The sequence below is a fragment of the Elephantulus edwardii genome, unplaced genomic scaffold (genome assembly GCF_000299155.1).
Source record: "Elephantulus edwardii isolate Elephantulus edwardi_28Jun2011 unplaced genomic scaffold, EleEdw1.0 scaffold00029, whole genome shotgun sequence".
Classification (NCBI taxonomy): domain Eukaryota; kingdom Metazoa; phylum Chordata; class Mammalia; order Macroscelidea; family Macroscelididae; genus Elephantulus; species Elephantulus edwardii.
Window position 1 is genome coordinate 3,371,937 of NW_006399779.1, and position 17,185 is coordinate 3,389,121.

Consider the following 17,185-nt stretch of genomic DNA (forward strand, 5'->3'; position numbering starts at 1 on the left):
GATTAGGACTACTAAAGTTCTTTCAAGCTTTTCTTTAATAAAGTTTATAGTCTTTGGTTTTAGTCCTAGGTCCATGATCCACCTTGAGTTGGTTTTTGTATATGGAGTGAAGTGAGGAACTTGTTTAATTCTTCTGCAGATAGTTTTCCAATTTTGCCAGCACCATTTGTTAAAAAGGCCGTCATTTCCCCACCTAACTGATTTTATCTCCTTGTCAAAAATCAGTTGACCATAAATAGATGGGCTGATTTCCGGGTTCTCAATTCTATTCCATTGATCTATGTGTCTGTCATTGTACCAGTACCATGCTATCTTAACTATCACAGCAGTGTAGTAATATTTTTAAGGAGTGCTTTGCTTATTTAGGGCTTCTTTCCATTCCAAATGAAGCTGGAGATTGCCTTCTCCATCTCATTGAAGAATGGAATTGGTATTTGTATTGAGATTGCATTGAACATGTAAATTGTCTTTGGTAGTATTGCCACTAAATACAATTTTAATTTGGACTTAATGGTAGGAACAATAGGCTCAGTCTGTTATAGGCATAGCTACAAAGATTACAAAGGGGTATGAGAACTGAGTGTACAAAGAGGAGAATAATCTATTACAGAAGAACCTATTAGAAATCTATTAGACTTCTCTTCAAGGTTGGAAATATTAAACATGTAGTCAAACTATTCCAGGACATATTTTTACAAAAGTTTGATTTCTTTAAACCAGCTGTGTTGGTTTTTTGTTGGGTTTTTTTTTTTTACAAAATTATCACCTTGTTTAACCAGAAAGTAAATAGTCAGAGAGTTTACTTTTTCAAACACACTTTGTCTCTATCTTCAGTCTAAATTAAGTAAGTACACAGAAACCTCCATCTTCAAGAGAAAAGTGAAGTGGAAGAATTGGGCAATCGTCTAGTTAATGAAAGAAAAATAGATCAAGGCCAAAAACCAGTCATTTTTTTCCATCATGTTGACAGATGCTTTCTTGCCAGTATGTTTTCTCTGTGCCCCTGTTGTTACTCATTGTTCTTGCCAATATTAGCTAAACTAGTATTTGGCTTCACATGCTTTAAATTACTTTGTTGATTGTGAAATACCACTTTTTTTTTTTTTTTTTTACTCAATAGTGACAGAGAGATGACCCTTCTGGTCAACTATTTGGATGGAAGTTAAGGGGATGAGATACACAAAGCAATTGGCTCTAAATATGCTCCAGAGATGTTCTAAAACCCCAGGGTCAAGAGCCAAACTAATTAGCTCAGCTCATCCCCACCACAGATAGGTTGGAGAAGTGAGATGGAATAGGCTTTAAAGAATAAAACGGGAAATGGAATAATGTTAAGCATTTTCAAAGTCAGATTAATCAGTACTTCTTATCCTGTTGATTTCTTCTTCTGACTATTTTTTTGGAGTTTATCAACAAAGATTATCTCATAACCTCGCACCTAAAAAAAAACCCGAAAACAAAAACATAAGCCCTTTAGACTCTATTTACTATGTCACCATTCTTCTCTTTCTCTCTTTCACACACACATCCCCACACACTCTCGATTTTATATAACAAGACTAAATTCAAATTCTTAGCACTCAGTGCTGACTGCATTCAAAAGCCTAGAATGAGTCCCCAATGTGCATAAAAGAAAGTCCCAAACTTTTATCTGATGTTCAAGACTGCATGGTGATGTTCAAAATTCCCTTTCAAACCTGATCTACAATTAATTCCCTGTTGTTCTCTGCTGCAGCCAAACTCTTTGATCCCAGTGAACTCACCATCACAGCCATTTGATTTACTCTATTTTTTTGTGCATAATCCATAATATATCCACCGTCCTTTCCCCACTTTAAATCCCATTTTCTTGGTGAAGCCTTCCCAAACTACTCCAGCATGATATGCTCACTTGGAAATGTACCTTTTTACTTACTAATAAATGTCATTTTTAATTTTATCATGCTAATATCTGTGTGTTCAAATATGTTTGGACTACAAAGGTTTTATTACAAGTTTCTTTTTCTTCCCTGAACCTCTCTCTGCTGACACCAGACAGTATTTTAAAAGAGTTGTTGACTTTAGCTCATTCATATCTTTTCAAATCATTCTGTAACATGGTGTTGAAGAAAGTAAATGTATGTCATTGTAAGGCACATTTGTCCATTTCTCTCTCATAGGTTCAACTTCTGCACTGCATCAAGCAGACAGTCACTGGAGGTGATTCAGAAATCATAGATGGGTTTAATGTATGCCAAAAACTCAAGGAAAAAAATCCTCGGGCATTCCAGATTTTGTCCTCCACATTTGTGGACTTTACAGACATTGGAGTGGACTACTGTGATTTCTCCGTACAATCCAAGCACAAAATTATAGAGTAAGTATCAGTAAGAAAGCTAGCATTGAGAAATGGTTGACGGGCGGGGTGGGGGGTGGGGGGAGGGGGCGGAGAACTCCATAAACCTAAAACAACAGAGAGCTTTGATTACTCCCAGAGCATTATTTTTCATTAGCTCATTAATCCAATTTTAGGGTGAAAGGGGAGGATGGAGAAAAGCGTCTACTGTAATTAAATTTCATTTAATTCAATTCCATTTAATTTAGTTCTTTATTCAATCACATAAAGTCTCTGATACCTCTTAACATAAGAGAAGGTGATACAAAGATTACATAGACTCGATTTTTAATTATTGTGTTATCAGGTCAGCTACAACTCATGGTGACCCTATAGACGAACAACAAATGGGGGACCCTTGCCCTCTCCTGTGCCGTGCTCACCATCTCTGATATGGTTGAGGCCATTATTACACTCACTGTGTCAATTCATGTTGCTAAGGGTATTCATCTCTGATCCTTTCACTTTCCAAGCATGAGAGCTTTTCCAAGGACTGGCCCTTTCTGACAACACATCTAAATTATGTGAAACTAATTGTCACCATCGTTGCTTCTCACGAGAACCCTGGTTGAACTTCCTGTAAGATGTATCTGTTTGTTCTTTTGGCAGTCTGCGCGATGTTCAGTACTCTTGCCAACACCACAATCCAAAGGCATCAATTCTTCCATCATCATTATTCATTGTCCAACTTTCTCATGCATAGAAAATAATTAAAAAGACCATTGGTTATATCAGGCACACACTGGTCTTTAAATTTACGTATTCTTCAGAACTTTGGAAAAGTCCTTTATAGCAGATTTCCCCAAAGTAACCCACCTTTTGATGTTTTGACTGTTATTGCCATGGTTGTTGATAGTGGATCTAAGCAAAATCAAATTGTTAACAGCTTCAATCTTTTCTCCATCTTTTATGATATTGCCTGTTGGCCCAATGTTAAGTACTTGTACTTGATATGAAGACTTAATGCAGATTGAAGGCTGAAGTCTTTGAAAGCCTTTGATCTTCTGAGGCAAGTTTGCAACTCCTCTTTATTTTCTGCATGTAAGGTTATGCATCTGCATAAGGTGGGATGTTGATGAATCTTCTTCCTATCCTGATGCCACATTCTAATAGACTAGTTTCTTGAGTGATTTTCTCAGCATACAGTTCAGTAGTTACAGTGAAAAGATACAACTCAGATGCACATTCTTCTTGATTTTTAAACCATACCATGTTCTTTTTTTTTCTGTTCATATAGCAGCGTCTTGGTTTAATGTATAGGTTTCACATGAGTACAATTAAGTGGTCTGGAATTCCATCATTCTCAATGTTATCCGTAATTTATTATTATCCACACAGTCTAATGCCATTGCATGGTCAAAAAAATCACAAATATCCATCCATCTTTCAGTATTCTTTGCTTCCAGGCAAGATCCATCTCTGACATCATCAATAATGTACCTCCTCCTCCAAGTCTTCTTCTGAATTTAGATTGAATTTCTGGAAGTTCCCTATCAATGTACTGTTCTAAATATTTTTTAAAATAATCTTCAGCAAGATTTTACTTGCATACAATATTAATATTGTTCCTTACTTTCCATATTCCATATCACCAGTTTGGGGTTTTGTTGGAGTTTTTTTTGGAATGGGAACAAATATGGATCTGGAGCTCATCCAGTCCGTCGGTCATGTAGCTGCCTTCCAAATTTCTTGGCATAGACAAGTGAGCACATGCAATGTTGCCTCTATATGTTGAAACATGTCAACTGGATTCCATCAATTTCTGGAGCATTATTATTTGCCAGTGCTGTCACTGTAGCCAAGCTTCTTCATCGTATACTACTTCTGGAAATGATTGCGTGTCAACCAAATCTCTTTGATACATAGTCTCTGCATATTTCTTTCATCTTCTTTTGACACATTTTGAATCACTCAAGACTTTGCCCAGATAATCTTCAGTATTGTACCTTGAGACTTGAATTTGTTTTCCCGTTCTTTCAGCTTGAAATATGCCAAGTATGTTCTTGGATTTTTCTCTACCACTTTTTTCTGTAACTTCATAACTTCCTTGAAAAATAAAGTCTATTTCAAGTACTATGGATGCTATCCTTGACGCAACCCTACAACTCATCTGGTTTTGTTCATAAGTGTCAAGTGTGTTCGTGAGATTAATTTTAAATTCAGGTGGAATAGATTCAAGGTCATAATTCTGTTTTTGTTCTGCCCTGTGGATCTCCACTATAACCTTTTTCCCTTTGGTTCAAATAAACTCTTTTGCTTTCTTAGACTAAACTCTAAGGTCCTGCCTCAGTAGGTGTTGGGCATTTGGTTCTCTGACTCTTCCTAGGAAGCTTAAGGAAGAGCATGTAACATTGTCTTATTCATCATACTATCTCCAAGTGCCTTGGAAATTGAACCATATTTCTATCTAGGTCTTAGGGCTTCTTCTGTAGCTTTGCCACACATGTTTGTAGATATAATCAATAGAGGAATTGTGATACTTTAACACAGTGGAATTCCATGTAGCCATCAAGAGCAATGATTTTGAAAACATCCTACATACGGGACTTAGGAGAAACTTGAGAGCATTGTGTTGAGTGAACTAACTCCATCTCATAAGGACAAGTACTGCAAAAGACCATTATTGTAAAAATAGAAGGATAACATGTATGGAAAATTGGATGACATGTATATAAAAATAGAAGGAAAATATGTACAGGAGAGGAGGAGTTGGAGCAGAGGGGTGAGGATCGTTAGGGGTGAAATCACAGAGTTTCACAATTTGATGGGTGGAGGGAGGGCGTAAAGAAAATGGGAACGATCAGGTGGGGATCTAAAAAGAAAGAATAATAGTGTACATAGTCCAATGGTGATTGATTTTATAAAATATAATGAACAGAATGATTATATGAAACAGTGTAAATGAAGAATAGTGTGAAATAAGATGTATAAAAATTTTGTAAGTGAAATAATATAAAAATAAAAGTTTTTTTAAAAAACAATTGATGCTTTTGAGTTGTGGTATTGGAGAAGAATACTTGAATATACCATGGACTGCCAGAAGAACAAAGACATATGGCTTAGAGAAAGTGCAGCCAGAGTGCTCCTTGGAAGCAGAGATGACAAAGCTTCATCTCCCATACTTTGAGCATGTTGATAGGAAACTATATTCTTTGGAGAGAGTCATCATGTTTGGAAAACTAGAAAGTCAGAAAATTAAAAAAGAATAAGACTCTTGACTAGATGGATTGAGACAGTAAATGCTGCCATGGACAATGGGCTCAGGTATGTCTGAGACGATGAATATGTCGCAGGATATAACAGGGTTCCGATTTGTTATTCATAGAGTCACCATAAGTTGTATTCAATTCAATGGCTCCTAACAACTACAACAACATAATTATGATCACCATAATTTCACTAACATTTTAAGCCAGAAATAAAAGAACATAATTGGGACTAGGTAAAGCTAAGAGATAATCAAAGTCATCTGTAGTTACTCAGATATTTCTTTACCTTTTAATTTTGTAATTCTGGGTCTTGGATTCATTTTGAAAAATGGTCCACAGAAGCTTCAAGTTGAAGTTATCCATACATCTGGTAATCACACTAGTCACAGCACAAGGAAAACACTTCTTTTCCAATAGATCCTACAAAGGTAGGTGATTCACAGCCTAAATTACATCCACATCTATTCTTCCAGCATCATTATGGTCAAAGGCTAAGAAAATGCCAAATAGCATTGCCTGGCATTTGTCCACCATGATAGTGTCTTACAGAATCGTGTCACTGCTTCACATATTTATCTCTGATCCTCTGGAGCACTCATCTTCAACAGAACCAAGTGAACCAAAAAAAGAACCAAGAACATTTGCCCCAAAAGTTGCCAATTATACATTCCTAGCATTGGACACTCTGTTCTATATTTTTCATTTAGCCTTATTTCATCACAATTTTTCCAAGGACCTACAAAGTTCCCTTATTTTACACTATGTTCATAGGACATGGCTGATTTAATCAGACCTCACTTAATGACTTTTTGGAGTTTTTCCTATTTCAGAATTTAATTATATGTTTCTTTTAACAGGAATAGCTAAATAATAGGAAAATAAAGTCATCTAGCAGATAACCACATTTTCAGTCTATTTATACTATCATTTCATGTATCTGCATCATCTTCATTTATTAATTCAGTGAGTATTTATTGCGGGCAGCCACTGTTGTTTACACTTGAGATATACTAGGGAACAAAACAGTCTGAGATCGTTATTCTCATAGAGCTTACATTCTAATGGAGAAGAGGAGAATAAACAAATTAAAGCCAATTCATAATTTACGTGAATGCTAAAATGTAAAGTCCTTTAGAAACAAAGAAAAGTAAGACACACTAAGAACCAGATACTTGAAGAAATGGAACATTAAATAGAACAGCAAGGAAATTATCAGTCAGTAGATGATATCTGAGCAAAGACTTAAAGAGTAAGGAAGCTTGCCCAGTAGAGTGATGGAAGTAAAGGAATCTGCTGTGGCAAAGACCTCAAGAAGTCCCTAAGAATATGTCTGGGATGTCCAGGAAAGAGTAATAATTTTAATATAACTGAAGTAGAATAAATAAAGGAAAAAATACAAGGAGAGTAAATCAGATTGAGGTTAGTTCATTTAGGGTCTTGTAGATCATTATATGAACATTAACTTGTACCTTGAGTAATATAATGAAAAGCTGCAACATATTTACCAGAAATGAGATTATCTGGTTTAAATTCTACCAATATCACCCTAACTTCTCTATTGGATAATCTTTAAAGGCCATTTGAGCAGAGATTCTTATTCAGAATGCTTGTTATGTGCAGGTAAGTCTACTAAAGCTCATGGTTACCCTATGAACAAGCCAGAACTTTGCTTTATGCTGTGCCATTCTCACCATTTTGGACATACTTACTGTTACAGTCACTGTGCCGAGCCATCTAATATGAGAGTCGTCTTCCTTTCTATGACTCTCCACTTTTCCCAGCATGATATCTTTTCCTGAGGAATGCCCCCCACACACAACATGCCCAAAGTATGTGAAAAGTTTCACCATCCTTGCCTTTAAGGATCACCCTGGTTTCATGACTCCAAGCAATGTTTTGTTTTGTTTTGTTTTGTTTTATCCAGAGGATAAAAGAAAAAAAAGTCCATAGGATATTCAGTATTCTGGCCAACGTGACAATTCAAAGGCATCAATTATATTTCTGTCATTCTTGTTCCTTCTTCAACTTTTAGATTCACAGAAAGCAATTGACAAAATCATGGCCTAGATCATGTACATCTTAGTCTTTATATTGGTATCCTTGTTCTTTAGCTCTTTGGAGAGGTCCTTGACAACTGGTTTACATACTTTGAACATGTTGTAAAGAGGGACCGGTCCTTGGAGAGGGACATCATGCTTGGTAGGGTGGAGGGACAGTGCAGGAGGGGAAGACCCTCTTTGAGGTGAATTGATTCAGTGACTGGGGTAATCGGGATGCATGTGTCGGAGACAGTACAATTGGCACAGGACAGAGCAGAGTTTAAGGCTGTTGTACATAGGGTCACTATGAGTCACAAGCGACTCGACAGCACATAACAACAACACCACATCTTTGGATCTCTTGACTATTGCTGTCAAGGGTGTTGACTGTGGATCCAAGTAGATGAAGATTTATTGTTTGCTGTTGTATTGTTCCTGCTGAGTCAAAATCAACCCACAGCCTGACCCTCCAGCAGGTCTTCAGAGGCGGTAAGTCACATGGAGCTAGCTATAGTTATCATACAGTAGAACATGTCTCCTGGTGATAGATTTCCATTTATTTTGAGTTTGGAAAACCAAAGCAAGGAGGGACCATAATCAGTTACAATATTAAAGATATCTTTAAAACCTGAAATAATTTTTTTCTGTCAAATCCTTATTAATATGATGTCATGAACAATATACTAATGTTATGCCTACAAGACATAAAGAAAAAATTACTTTCATTGATAGAAAAAATTAATGTCTTAGTAACAATTAAACATTAAATTGACTCTTCTTTCATAGCCTTTCTGGCAAGATTTCAAAAATCCGTTTCTAAGTGAATGTTGGGGGAAAAGAATGTGTACATTGCACCCATAGGTAACCTTAGTATCTTCTGTGCAAATGTTTGAATTCTTTGATTCTGTCTTCAAAATATCCTTAAAGAAGAATATATTCCTAGTGTGTTAAAAGATCCTTCATGAATTAAATATTTGAAATTTTCCTTTAAAAAACTAGGTTAAATGATAAAGGACAAGTGATCCGAATCAACTTCAACAATGCTACCCGAGACACAATATTTGATGTGCCTGTAGAAAGAGTTCAGCCATTTTATGCCTCTCTGAAGGAGTTTGTTGATCTCATGAACTGCAAAGAATTCAAGTTCACCTTCAAAATGAATCCAGGTCAGTGAATACGTTTTCTAAAATAGCTGAAGGATGGAGTGTTCTTCAAATTAATGATTTAGTGTGATACCAAGAGCTTTTCTTGAATATGGCTTGTGGAAGCCTTAACAAATTTTTGATGAGCAAGAAATTGCTTGAGTAATTTCTTGAGTAACTTCTTACGCTCCTAAATTAACTCCTTAAACTCTTAAATTCTTGAATAATTCCTGCTCTCTTGATTCTCCAATTTGTAATTTTTAATAACATTTCCTTCTATCCTTTAAAAAAATATTTTAAAATATTAACCACAAAACCCCCATCATTGCTGTCAAGTCTATCATGACTCATAGAAGCCCATCTGTTACAGAGGAGAACGGCTCCATGGGACTTTCTTCAGTGGTCTGGTTGTGTAGTCTGTTGGGAGTTGGGCTGCTGAAACAAAGACTATGCCTCTCCAGTGGTCCAGTCAATGAGTAGATCCTTGGGAGAGACATGGGTAGTCTCCTCTCAGAAGTCCCACAGAAGGTCACTAGGAGCCAGACTGAACTGATGGAAGTGAATGTTCATTTTCACAGAATCAGATCACCAGTCATTTCTTCCACTGCTGGCTGGACTGATCACCAATATTTAGGGGGGCAGTTGAGCAAAGTCAGTAAACATTAAATGAAATTTAATAATCTCCAACCAATAAATAAATACTTGAAAGACAAGCAATCTCTGCCTTCAAGTCAAAACCTGGCTCACAGTTGACCTTCCATTGGCGTTGGAAGCTTTAAATCGCACCAGAGGCATTGTTCGTCTTTGTCTCATGGAGTCACGGGAGTATTAGCATCAGATTAGCATTGTACCTCCCTTCGGAGTACATCTCCAGAGTTACCTAAACAAGCAATAGACTCAATAAAACTTCCATATAATAGATTATTATATCCTGACAACAAAATATAAACCATGGTTTATCCTTAATTTACCAGCTTATGCTGGTAAATAAGTAAAACTGGTCCCAGATTCTCACTAAAAGTCACATAATAGTTATCTATTTTACTTATGATTGATCTTGGCAGAAAGCAAAGAGTACCAGAAGAATGTCTACCTGTGTTTCATTGACCTACAAAGACGTTTGACTGTGTGGATCACAACAAACTGTGGCTAACCTTGAGGAGAATGGGAATCCTAGAACACTTGATAGTGCTTATGTGAAACTATACTCAAACTAGGAAGCAGTCCTCAGAACAGAGCAAGAAAACACTGCAAAATTCAAAATCAGGAAAGGAGTGTGTCAGGGATGTGTCCTGTCTCCACACCTTTTCAATCTTTATGCAGAACAAATCATTCCGGAGGCTGGGCTTTATGAGGAGGAATGTGATGTCAGGATTGGAGGAAGACACGTCAACAACCTATGACATGCAGATGACACAACCTTGCTTGCTGAAATGGAGAACACAAAACACTTGCTGCAGAAGGTCAAGTATTGTAGTCTTCAATATGAATTGAAGCTCATCATCAAGAATACAAAGATTCTCACCCTTGGCCAACTGGCAGCACCACAAAAGATGGAGAAGAGATTGAAGTTATTAACAATTTCAGCTTGCTCGGCTCCATAATCAACACTCTTTGTACCAGCAATCAGGAAATCAAAAGATAAATTGCACTGAGAAAATCTGCTGTCAGGGATATCTCCAGAGTACTGAGAAGCAACAATGTCAGTCTAGAGATTAAGGTGCACCTGATCCAGGCCATAGTCTTCACAATTACTTGCTATGCATCAGAGAGCTGGACAGTGACTAAGAAGAGGAATCAATGTCTTTGAGTATGGTGCTGGAAAAGAGTCTTGAACTTACCATGCACTGCCAAGTAAACAAGTAATTCTGTTTTGGAGAGGGTGAAACCAAGTTTCTTCTTGGAGGCAAGGATTTTGAAACTCCATTTCACATACTTTGGGCACATATCCAAGTGAAACATGTCCTTTGGAGGACATCATGCTTGGAATGATGGAGGAACAGCGCAAGAGTGGAAGACCGTGGGTGAGATGGATTGATACAGTAACTAGGACAATAGGGGTAGCTGTGTCAGAGTCAGGGAGACTGCCTCAAGATAGGTCAAGTTTCAAAGCTGTTGTGTATAGGGTTGCTATGAGTCACAGGTGACTCAACAGCACATAACAACAACAACATTTTACTTATGATCTATGATACTCTTACTTGAAATAAAGCACTATTTGAAGTATTTTTTAAATTTGAAATAAAGGATTATATAACAGCACATGTTTTGGGGGACAATTTCTTCTCAATAATGTAGAACCAAACCTGAAAGTTTTATGTTAATAGTTAAAGCAAAATTTCTCTCTGCTTGTTATTTGTCCAAGTGGAAAATTCTTTTCATTTATGATTATGTTTTAAATTGATCTTTTGGTATATTGAAGTAATACTGGAAACTTCCATAATTCACTGCCATATAGTCACAGAAAATTGATTTTAAGAGAGGAAACATGATAAAATAAGAGCACTGTAAGAATAAAATCCAAAAAGATAGAGATTATAATCCAAGATCCTCCCTTTAATGGTATGGATTATGGTAAACCTCAAAACTTGTTGGTAACCATTTTTCTTATATCAAAAAGTGAAATAGTACTCTTTCTTTAGTATTCTTTGGAAAATTAGAAACAATGTACATCAAGTAAAGAATATTTTGGTAATTATTTTAGTCTATTAAACTGGATAAACATTTCTAATTAGCAGTTAACAATCAGTCATTATAATGCAAAAAATTGACACATCATTCTAACAGCACTACCAGTACAATTTAAACATAATAACACCTAAGAATTTGTGTTCAGTGAACTGATTTCTGTGGCAAAGTGAATAGGCAACTTTATAGAAAGAATTTAATATACTATTACCTAATGTTAACCAAGAAGCAGTAGTGTTTGTATGCTACCATTTCTAATATGCAAATAATTTAAATATATGCTTATTTATCTTGAAAAATCTTTTATCTAGGTGATGTGATTACTTTTGATAACTGGCGCTTACTTCATGGTCGACGTAGTTACGAAGCAGGAACGGAGATCTCCCGCCATCTAGAAGGAGCATACGCAGATTGGGATGTAGTGATGTCAAGGCTTCGTATCTTAAAACAGAGTGTGGAAAATGGAAACTGAAAGTTCTGTCTCTATTGTCAGTAGGACTACAATTAGTGTGTTCAGAAAGATATGGCAAATGTATTTAGGATATTTATAGACTATTATCCAAATCACACAGATTTTTTTTATTTACATTGAGTATTTAACTGTTTCCTAAATCTATGATTTTCTTTATAGTCATATACATTGTTAAATTTTTTAGACATTTTGGCAATGCTTTCTCTTTTAAAAATAAAACACTTTCATTTTTGTTATATATTAGTTTCATTTCCTTTCTTCATATGTAAATTTACAGTGCCTATAGTGTTCATATCAAATAAAACCTTTTCTTTAAAGAAATTGTTTTGCTTTTTGTTGTTGGTTATTGGGGTTTTTTGTGGGTTTGTGGGTTTTTTGGGTTTTTTTTTTTTGCTTAGAAAACAATTTATAGCACTACATACACACTGAAACAGCAACCAAAACAACATTATAACTTCTTATCTCCAGCAATTAGAAAAAGAACAGCTGAAAAAACAGACTTACCAAGAGAATGGAAATAATAAATGGAGCAGAAATAACTGAAAATAAAAAAACAATAGAAAGAACTAGAACATGATTCTTTGAAAAGATTAATAAAAACTAACAAATCACTAGCAAATTGAACAAAAGACAAAAGAGAGGATATGAAATGTTTTCCAACAGAAACAACTGGGGGAAAAAATGGACACAGAGTACAAAGAAAGTAAGGGAGCTGTGGTGGCTCGGTGGTAAGGAATTGTGCTGCCAAACCAAAGGCCTGCAGTTTAAATCTACACTCTGTCCCATGGGACAGATGGGTAATCTCCTCCTGAAAACCCACTGGAGGGTCAATTAGGAGTTGGTTTCATCAAGACGGTATCTAACAACAACGCAACAACAACAACTACACTTCAATTTGTAAACCTAGAATAACAGACAAATTTCTAGAAACAGAGTACTCAAAACAATTTGAGGTAGGAAATTTTAACAGACATATCACCAAAGAAGAAAATGAACAGGTTACTTGAAAAGTAAAAAACCTTCCAACAACAAAATAGTGTGCTGCAGATGACTTCACTGGCAAATTCTACCAGTATTTCACAGAAGGGTTGGCAAATCATGCCAGACCCTAGAAAAGGATGTGCTACTCCCACATTAATTCTATGAAGAGAGCGTAGCCTTGATGGTAAAATTTGGCTAAGTCATAACTGAAAAAGAGAATGATACCATAGGATCCCTCACGAATGTAAGTACAAAGAATCCTTAACAAAATCTTAGCCTATAGAATCTAATAACATATCAATAATAATAATAATAAAAAACATGACTAAGTAGAATTCATAACCAGCTATGGAAGGATGAGCTAGTGTTATAGAAAATCAACAGAATCCAACACATCAATGACAATTTAAAAGGTAGTGTACAATAAGGATTTTTTTTTATTTTTAAAATTTTATCTTGGTTTGTATACAAAATTTATATATAGATATAGATGAGATAGAGATAGAGATAGATATATAGAAATATATAGATATATAGATGATAGATAGAGATAGAGATAGAGATAGATATAGATATATATTGCTTTCCACATTCTTTCACATCGTATTTTATACAATCATTACCATGCACCATGTTTTATAAAATTAATCACCACTAATCTATACCCACTGTCAACTCATCTTTTTGGGTTCCCATTTCATCTATCCTAATTGCTTATGGCTCTACCTCTGCTCACCAAACTCTGATCCCATGACTTCCCTCCCTCCTTACCCTCCTCCCCCTTATTCCTTTTCCCTTCCCCTTTGGGCTTTTATCCACATCTTAATAGTTATCTTTCTATTTTTACAATAATGATTTTATGCAGTATTTGTCCTTATGAGACTAAGTGTGTTCATTCAGCATAATGCTTTCTAGACTCTCACGTTATATAGTATTTTACTAAATAAATTCCTCATGAGTGCTGCCTAGTATTCCATTGTGTGAATGTACCACAATTTCTCAATCCATTTGTTTGTTGACTGACATTTGGGCTGTTTCCATTTTCTTGCTATTATGAACCACACTACTAGGAACATTGGTGTACATATCTTCATTTGTGCCTCATTTTTCTTGAGGTATATTCCTAATAGTAGAATAGCTGAGTTATATGGAAATTCTATGTTCACTGTTTTGAGGAAACACCAAACTGCCATCCAGAATGGTTTCACCAGTTTGCTGTCCCTCTCCAGTATTTCTTACTTGCTGTCCTGTTCAACTTTGCCACTGCTACTGGAGTGAGATGATAGTTCTTTGTGGTTTTGATTTGCATGTGTTTTATTGCCAGAAATTTTGAGCATTTCTTCATGTGCCCATTGGCCATCCAAATATCTTCCTTTGTGAAGACTTTTCATATCTCTTGCTCATTTTGTGTTTGGGTTATCCATCTTTCTTTGTGGAGGCCTATGAGACCCTTGTCTGTGATGCCATTGTCAAATGGTCTCCATACCTCGTCAGAAGAGGTTGTTTTCACCCTATTGTAAAAAGGTGGGGCTTTTGTTGTTGTTGTTTTTCAAATTTATGCAACTACTAAAGTCAAAGATGAAGATTTGAGGATATCCATCTACTTGTACAGTCTAAAATTGATCAAACATATAATCAATGTGCATTAAAAATAGCCTGTGATTGGAATGCAAATACTAGAAACAAGAACTGGCCATTGGAAATTGTAAACTTCAAGATAGAAATGATGCCAGCGACCACATGATAGAGTTTTGTATGACTGATGACTAATTCATTGGAAATAACTTCATTAGAAAATATAGTTACTATACACATAAATTTCACCATCTTGTGGAATACATGAGAATCAACTACATCCCTGGAAGGAGACAATAGATTCAACATCATCAGTCATATCTGACCCTCCAGAGGCTGAAAATTACATAGGAGGAAATGGCCCATCTTTCTCCCTCAGAGCAGCAAAATTTGGCAGCAAATTCCCTACCCACCAAGTCTCCAGAACACCAAGAGTAAGGCTAAATATTATATTATGTTTTATATTGTATTATATTATATTATTGTATATTATTTATATCATTTATATTTTTTATATTATAGCATTTATAGTATTTATATTATATTTATTATAAACTTATACTTGGACCAAGAGGCAGTTGTCAGAACAGAGCAAGGAGACACTACATGGTTCAAAATCAAGAAGGTTCGTCAGGGATGTATTCTGTCTCCATACCTTTTCAATCTGTATGCAGAACAGATCATCCGACATGCTGGGCTATACTAAGAGGAATGTAGCATCAGGATTGGTGGAAGAATCATCAACAACCTGCGTTATGCAGATAACACAACCCTGCTTGCTGAAACTGAGAAGGACCTGAGGCACTTGCTGCAGAAGATCAAGGACTACAGCCTCCTATATGGACTGAAGCTAAATGTCAAGAAAACAAAGATTCTAACCACTGGGCCAATTGGCAGCATCAGCATGGATGGTGAAGAAATTGAGATAGTTAACAGTTTTACTTTACTTGGCTCCACAATCAACACTCTTGGTAACAGCAGCCAGAAAATCAGGAGACGAATTGCATTGGGAAAGTTGGCTGTGAGGGACCTCTCAAGAGTACTGAAGAGCAATGATGTCAGGCTGGAGACTAAGGTGCGCCTGATCCAGGCTATAGTCTTCACAATTATGTGCTATGCATCAGAGAGTTGGACAGTGAATACGGTTAATAGAAAGAGGATTGATGCCTTTGAGATTTGGTGCTGGAGAAGAGCATTGAATATACCATGGACTGCTAGGAGAACAAACAGGCTTGTCCTGGAGAGGGTGAAGCCAGAGTGTTCCCTGGAGTAAAGGATTCTGAAGCTTCATCTGACATATTTTGGGCATGTTGCAAGGAGGGACTGGTCCTTGGAGAGGGACATCATGTTTGGCAGAGTGGAGGGGCGGCGAAGGAGAGGAAGATCTTTGGTGAGATGGATCAATTCTGTGACTGGAGCGGTGGGAATAAGTGTGTTTAAGAAGGCTAGGTTGTCCTACTGCCAAAGGGGCCCTTTAGAGTAGTGAGAGAAGATCTTCACCCTGAAACCCACAGCGTCCCTTTTCAGCAGGAAGTAGCTAAGAGAATACGCCATCCCCTTTTCCTTATGACTCAGGGTGAAGTCTCTCTCAGGGAGGAGTGATAGGGAATGGCAAAGGACACACTGACAAAGAAGATTAATCAGAACTGGCTTTGACAAGCACTGTGGCATTTGGACAAGAACAAACTGGGAGGAGGGTAGAGAGAATAGTGCAACAATGAATGAATGGAAACCCAAAATCTCTGTAAATGTTTATGAAAATTAATAAAATATAATTATAGAGGAAAAAAAAGAAGGCTAGGTTGGCACAGGATAGAACAGCATTTAGAGCTCTCATACATAGGGTCGCTATGAGTCGCAAGCGACTCGATGGCACATAACAACAACAACATTTATTATATTATGTTTATTATTATTATATTGACTTACAAGTGACCGTGACAGTGATAGCAACTCTCAGGTCAGATGCCTAAGCTCAAGTTCTAGTAATGCCAATAAAGAATCATATATGTATGGTTCCTCAACTTCAGTTTTGCTATTTACAAATAAGACTAAATTTTTAGGAAGATCAAATGAAAGTTCATGTAAAGCAATTTTCCCACAAACTTCCCAGATGACATGCATCATACCCATGACGCTTTTAAAAGTCGTTACTAGAATTCATCCCTGGAGATGACTATTCAATAGATCTGGGATAAGAACCAAGAATTATAGTTTTAGCAAGGACCCCAGGTGATGTGTACCATTTGAAAAAGGTTTATATAAAGCATTTAGCATATTTCTTGGCTCAGAGTAAGGACTCAGTAGATGTTAAATATTATTAGTTATAATAGCAAAGGTTGTATAAGAAGAGAGTGGATTAGCATGATAAGAGACATGAAACTGGAGCACAATCAGAAGCCAAGTCATGCAGGATCTAAATGGAGTTAGTATGGAGTTAGTATTTTTCTTAAAAAACTATGGGGAGTCATTTGAAGATTTTTGAAGCAGTAAAGTTCCTTGATCAGAAAGTCTTCCCTCCCTCCCAGAGAGCCATTTTTAAAAACCCTTGAGCTTCCTTGGAGAGGGGATTGTAAATAAGGTGGTGGATGAGAGTCTATAAACCCAGGATATTTCTGTGGAAGCTCTAGGAGAAATGAAGAAGGGTTAGATTTGAACACTAGGGGGAAATATGAGAAGATACTTGAAAGTCTAAATCCACAGGA

At 36.4% G+C, this 17,185-nt stretch overlaps 1 protein-coding gene across 1 annotated transcript in view; it reads left to right on the forward strand.

Moving 5' to 3' along the window:
- The window catches only part of BBOX1 (butyrobetaine (gamma), 2-oxoglutarate dioxygenase (gamma-butyrobetaine hydroxylase) 1), a 67,141-nt gene extending 55,217 nt beyond the window's left edge, over positions 1-11,924 (forward strand). The window contains exons 5-7 of the mRNA XM_006883712.1: positions 2,160-2,356; positions 8,622-8,788; positions 11,764-11,924. Coding sequence (XP_006883774.1) covers positions 2,160-2,356; positions 8,622-8,788; positions 11,764-11,924 — 525 coding nt within the window. The remainder of the gene's footprint in view (positions 1-2,159; positions 2,357-8,621; positions 8,789-11,763) is intronic.
- Positions 11,925-17,185: the final 5,261 nt, after the last annotated feature.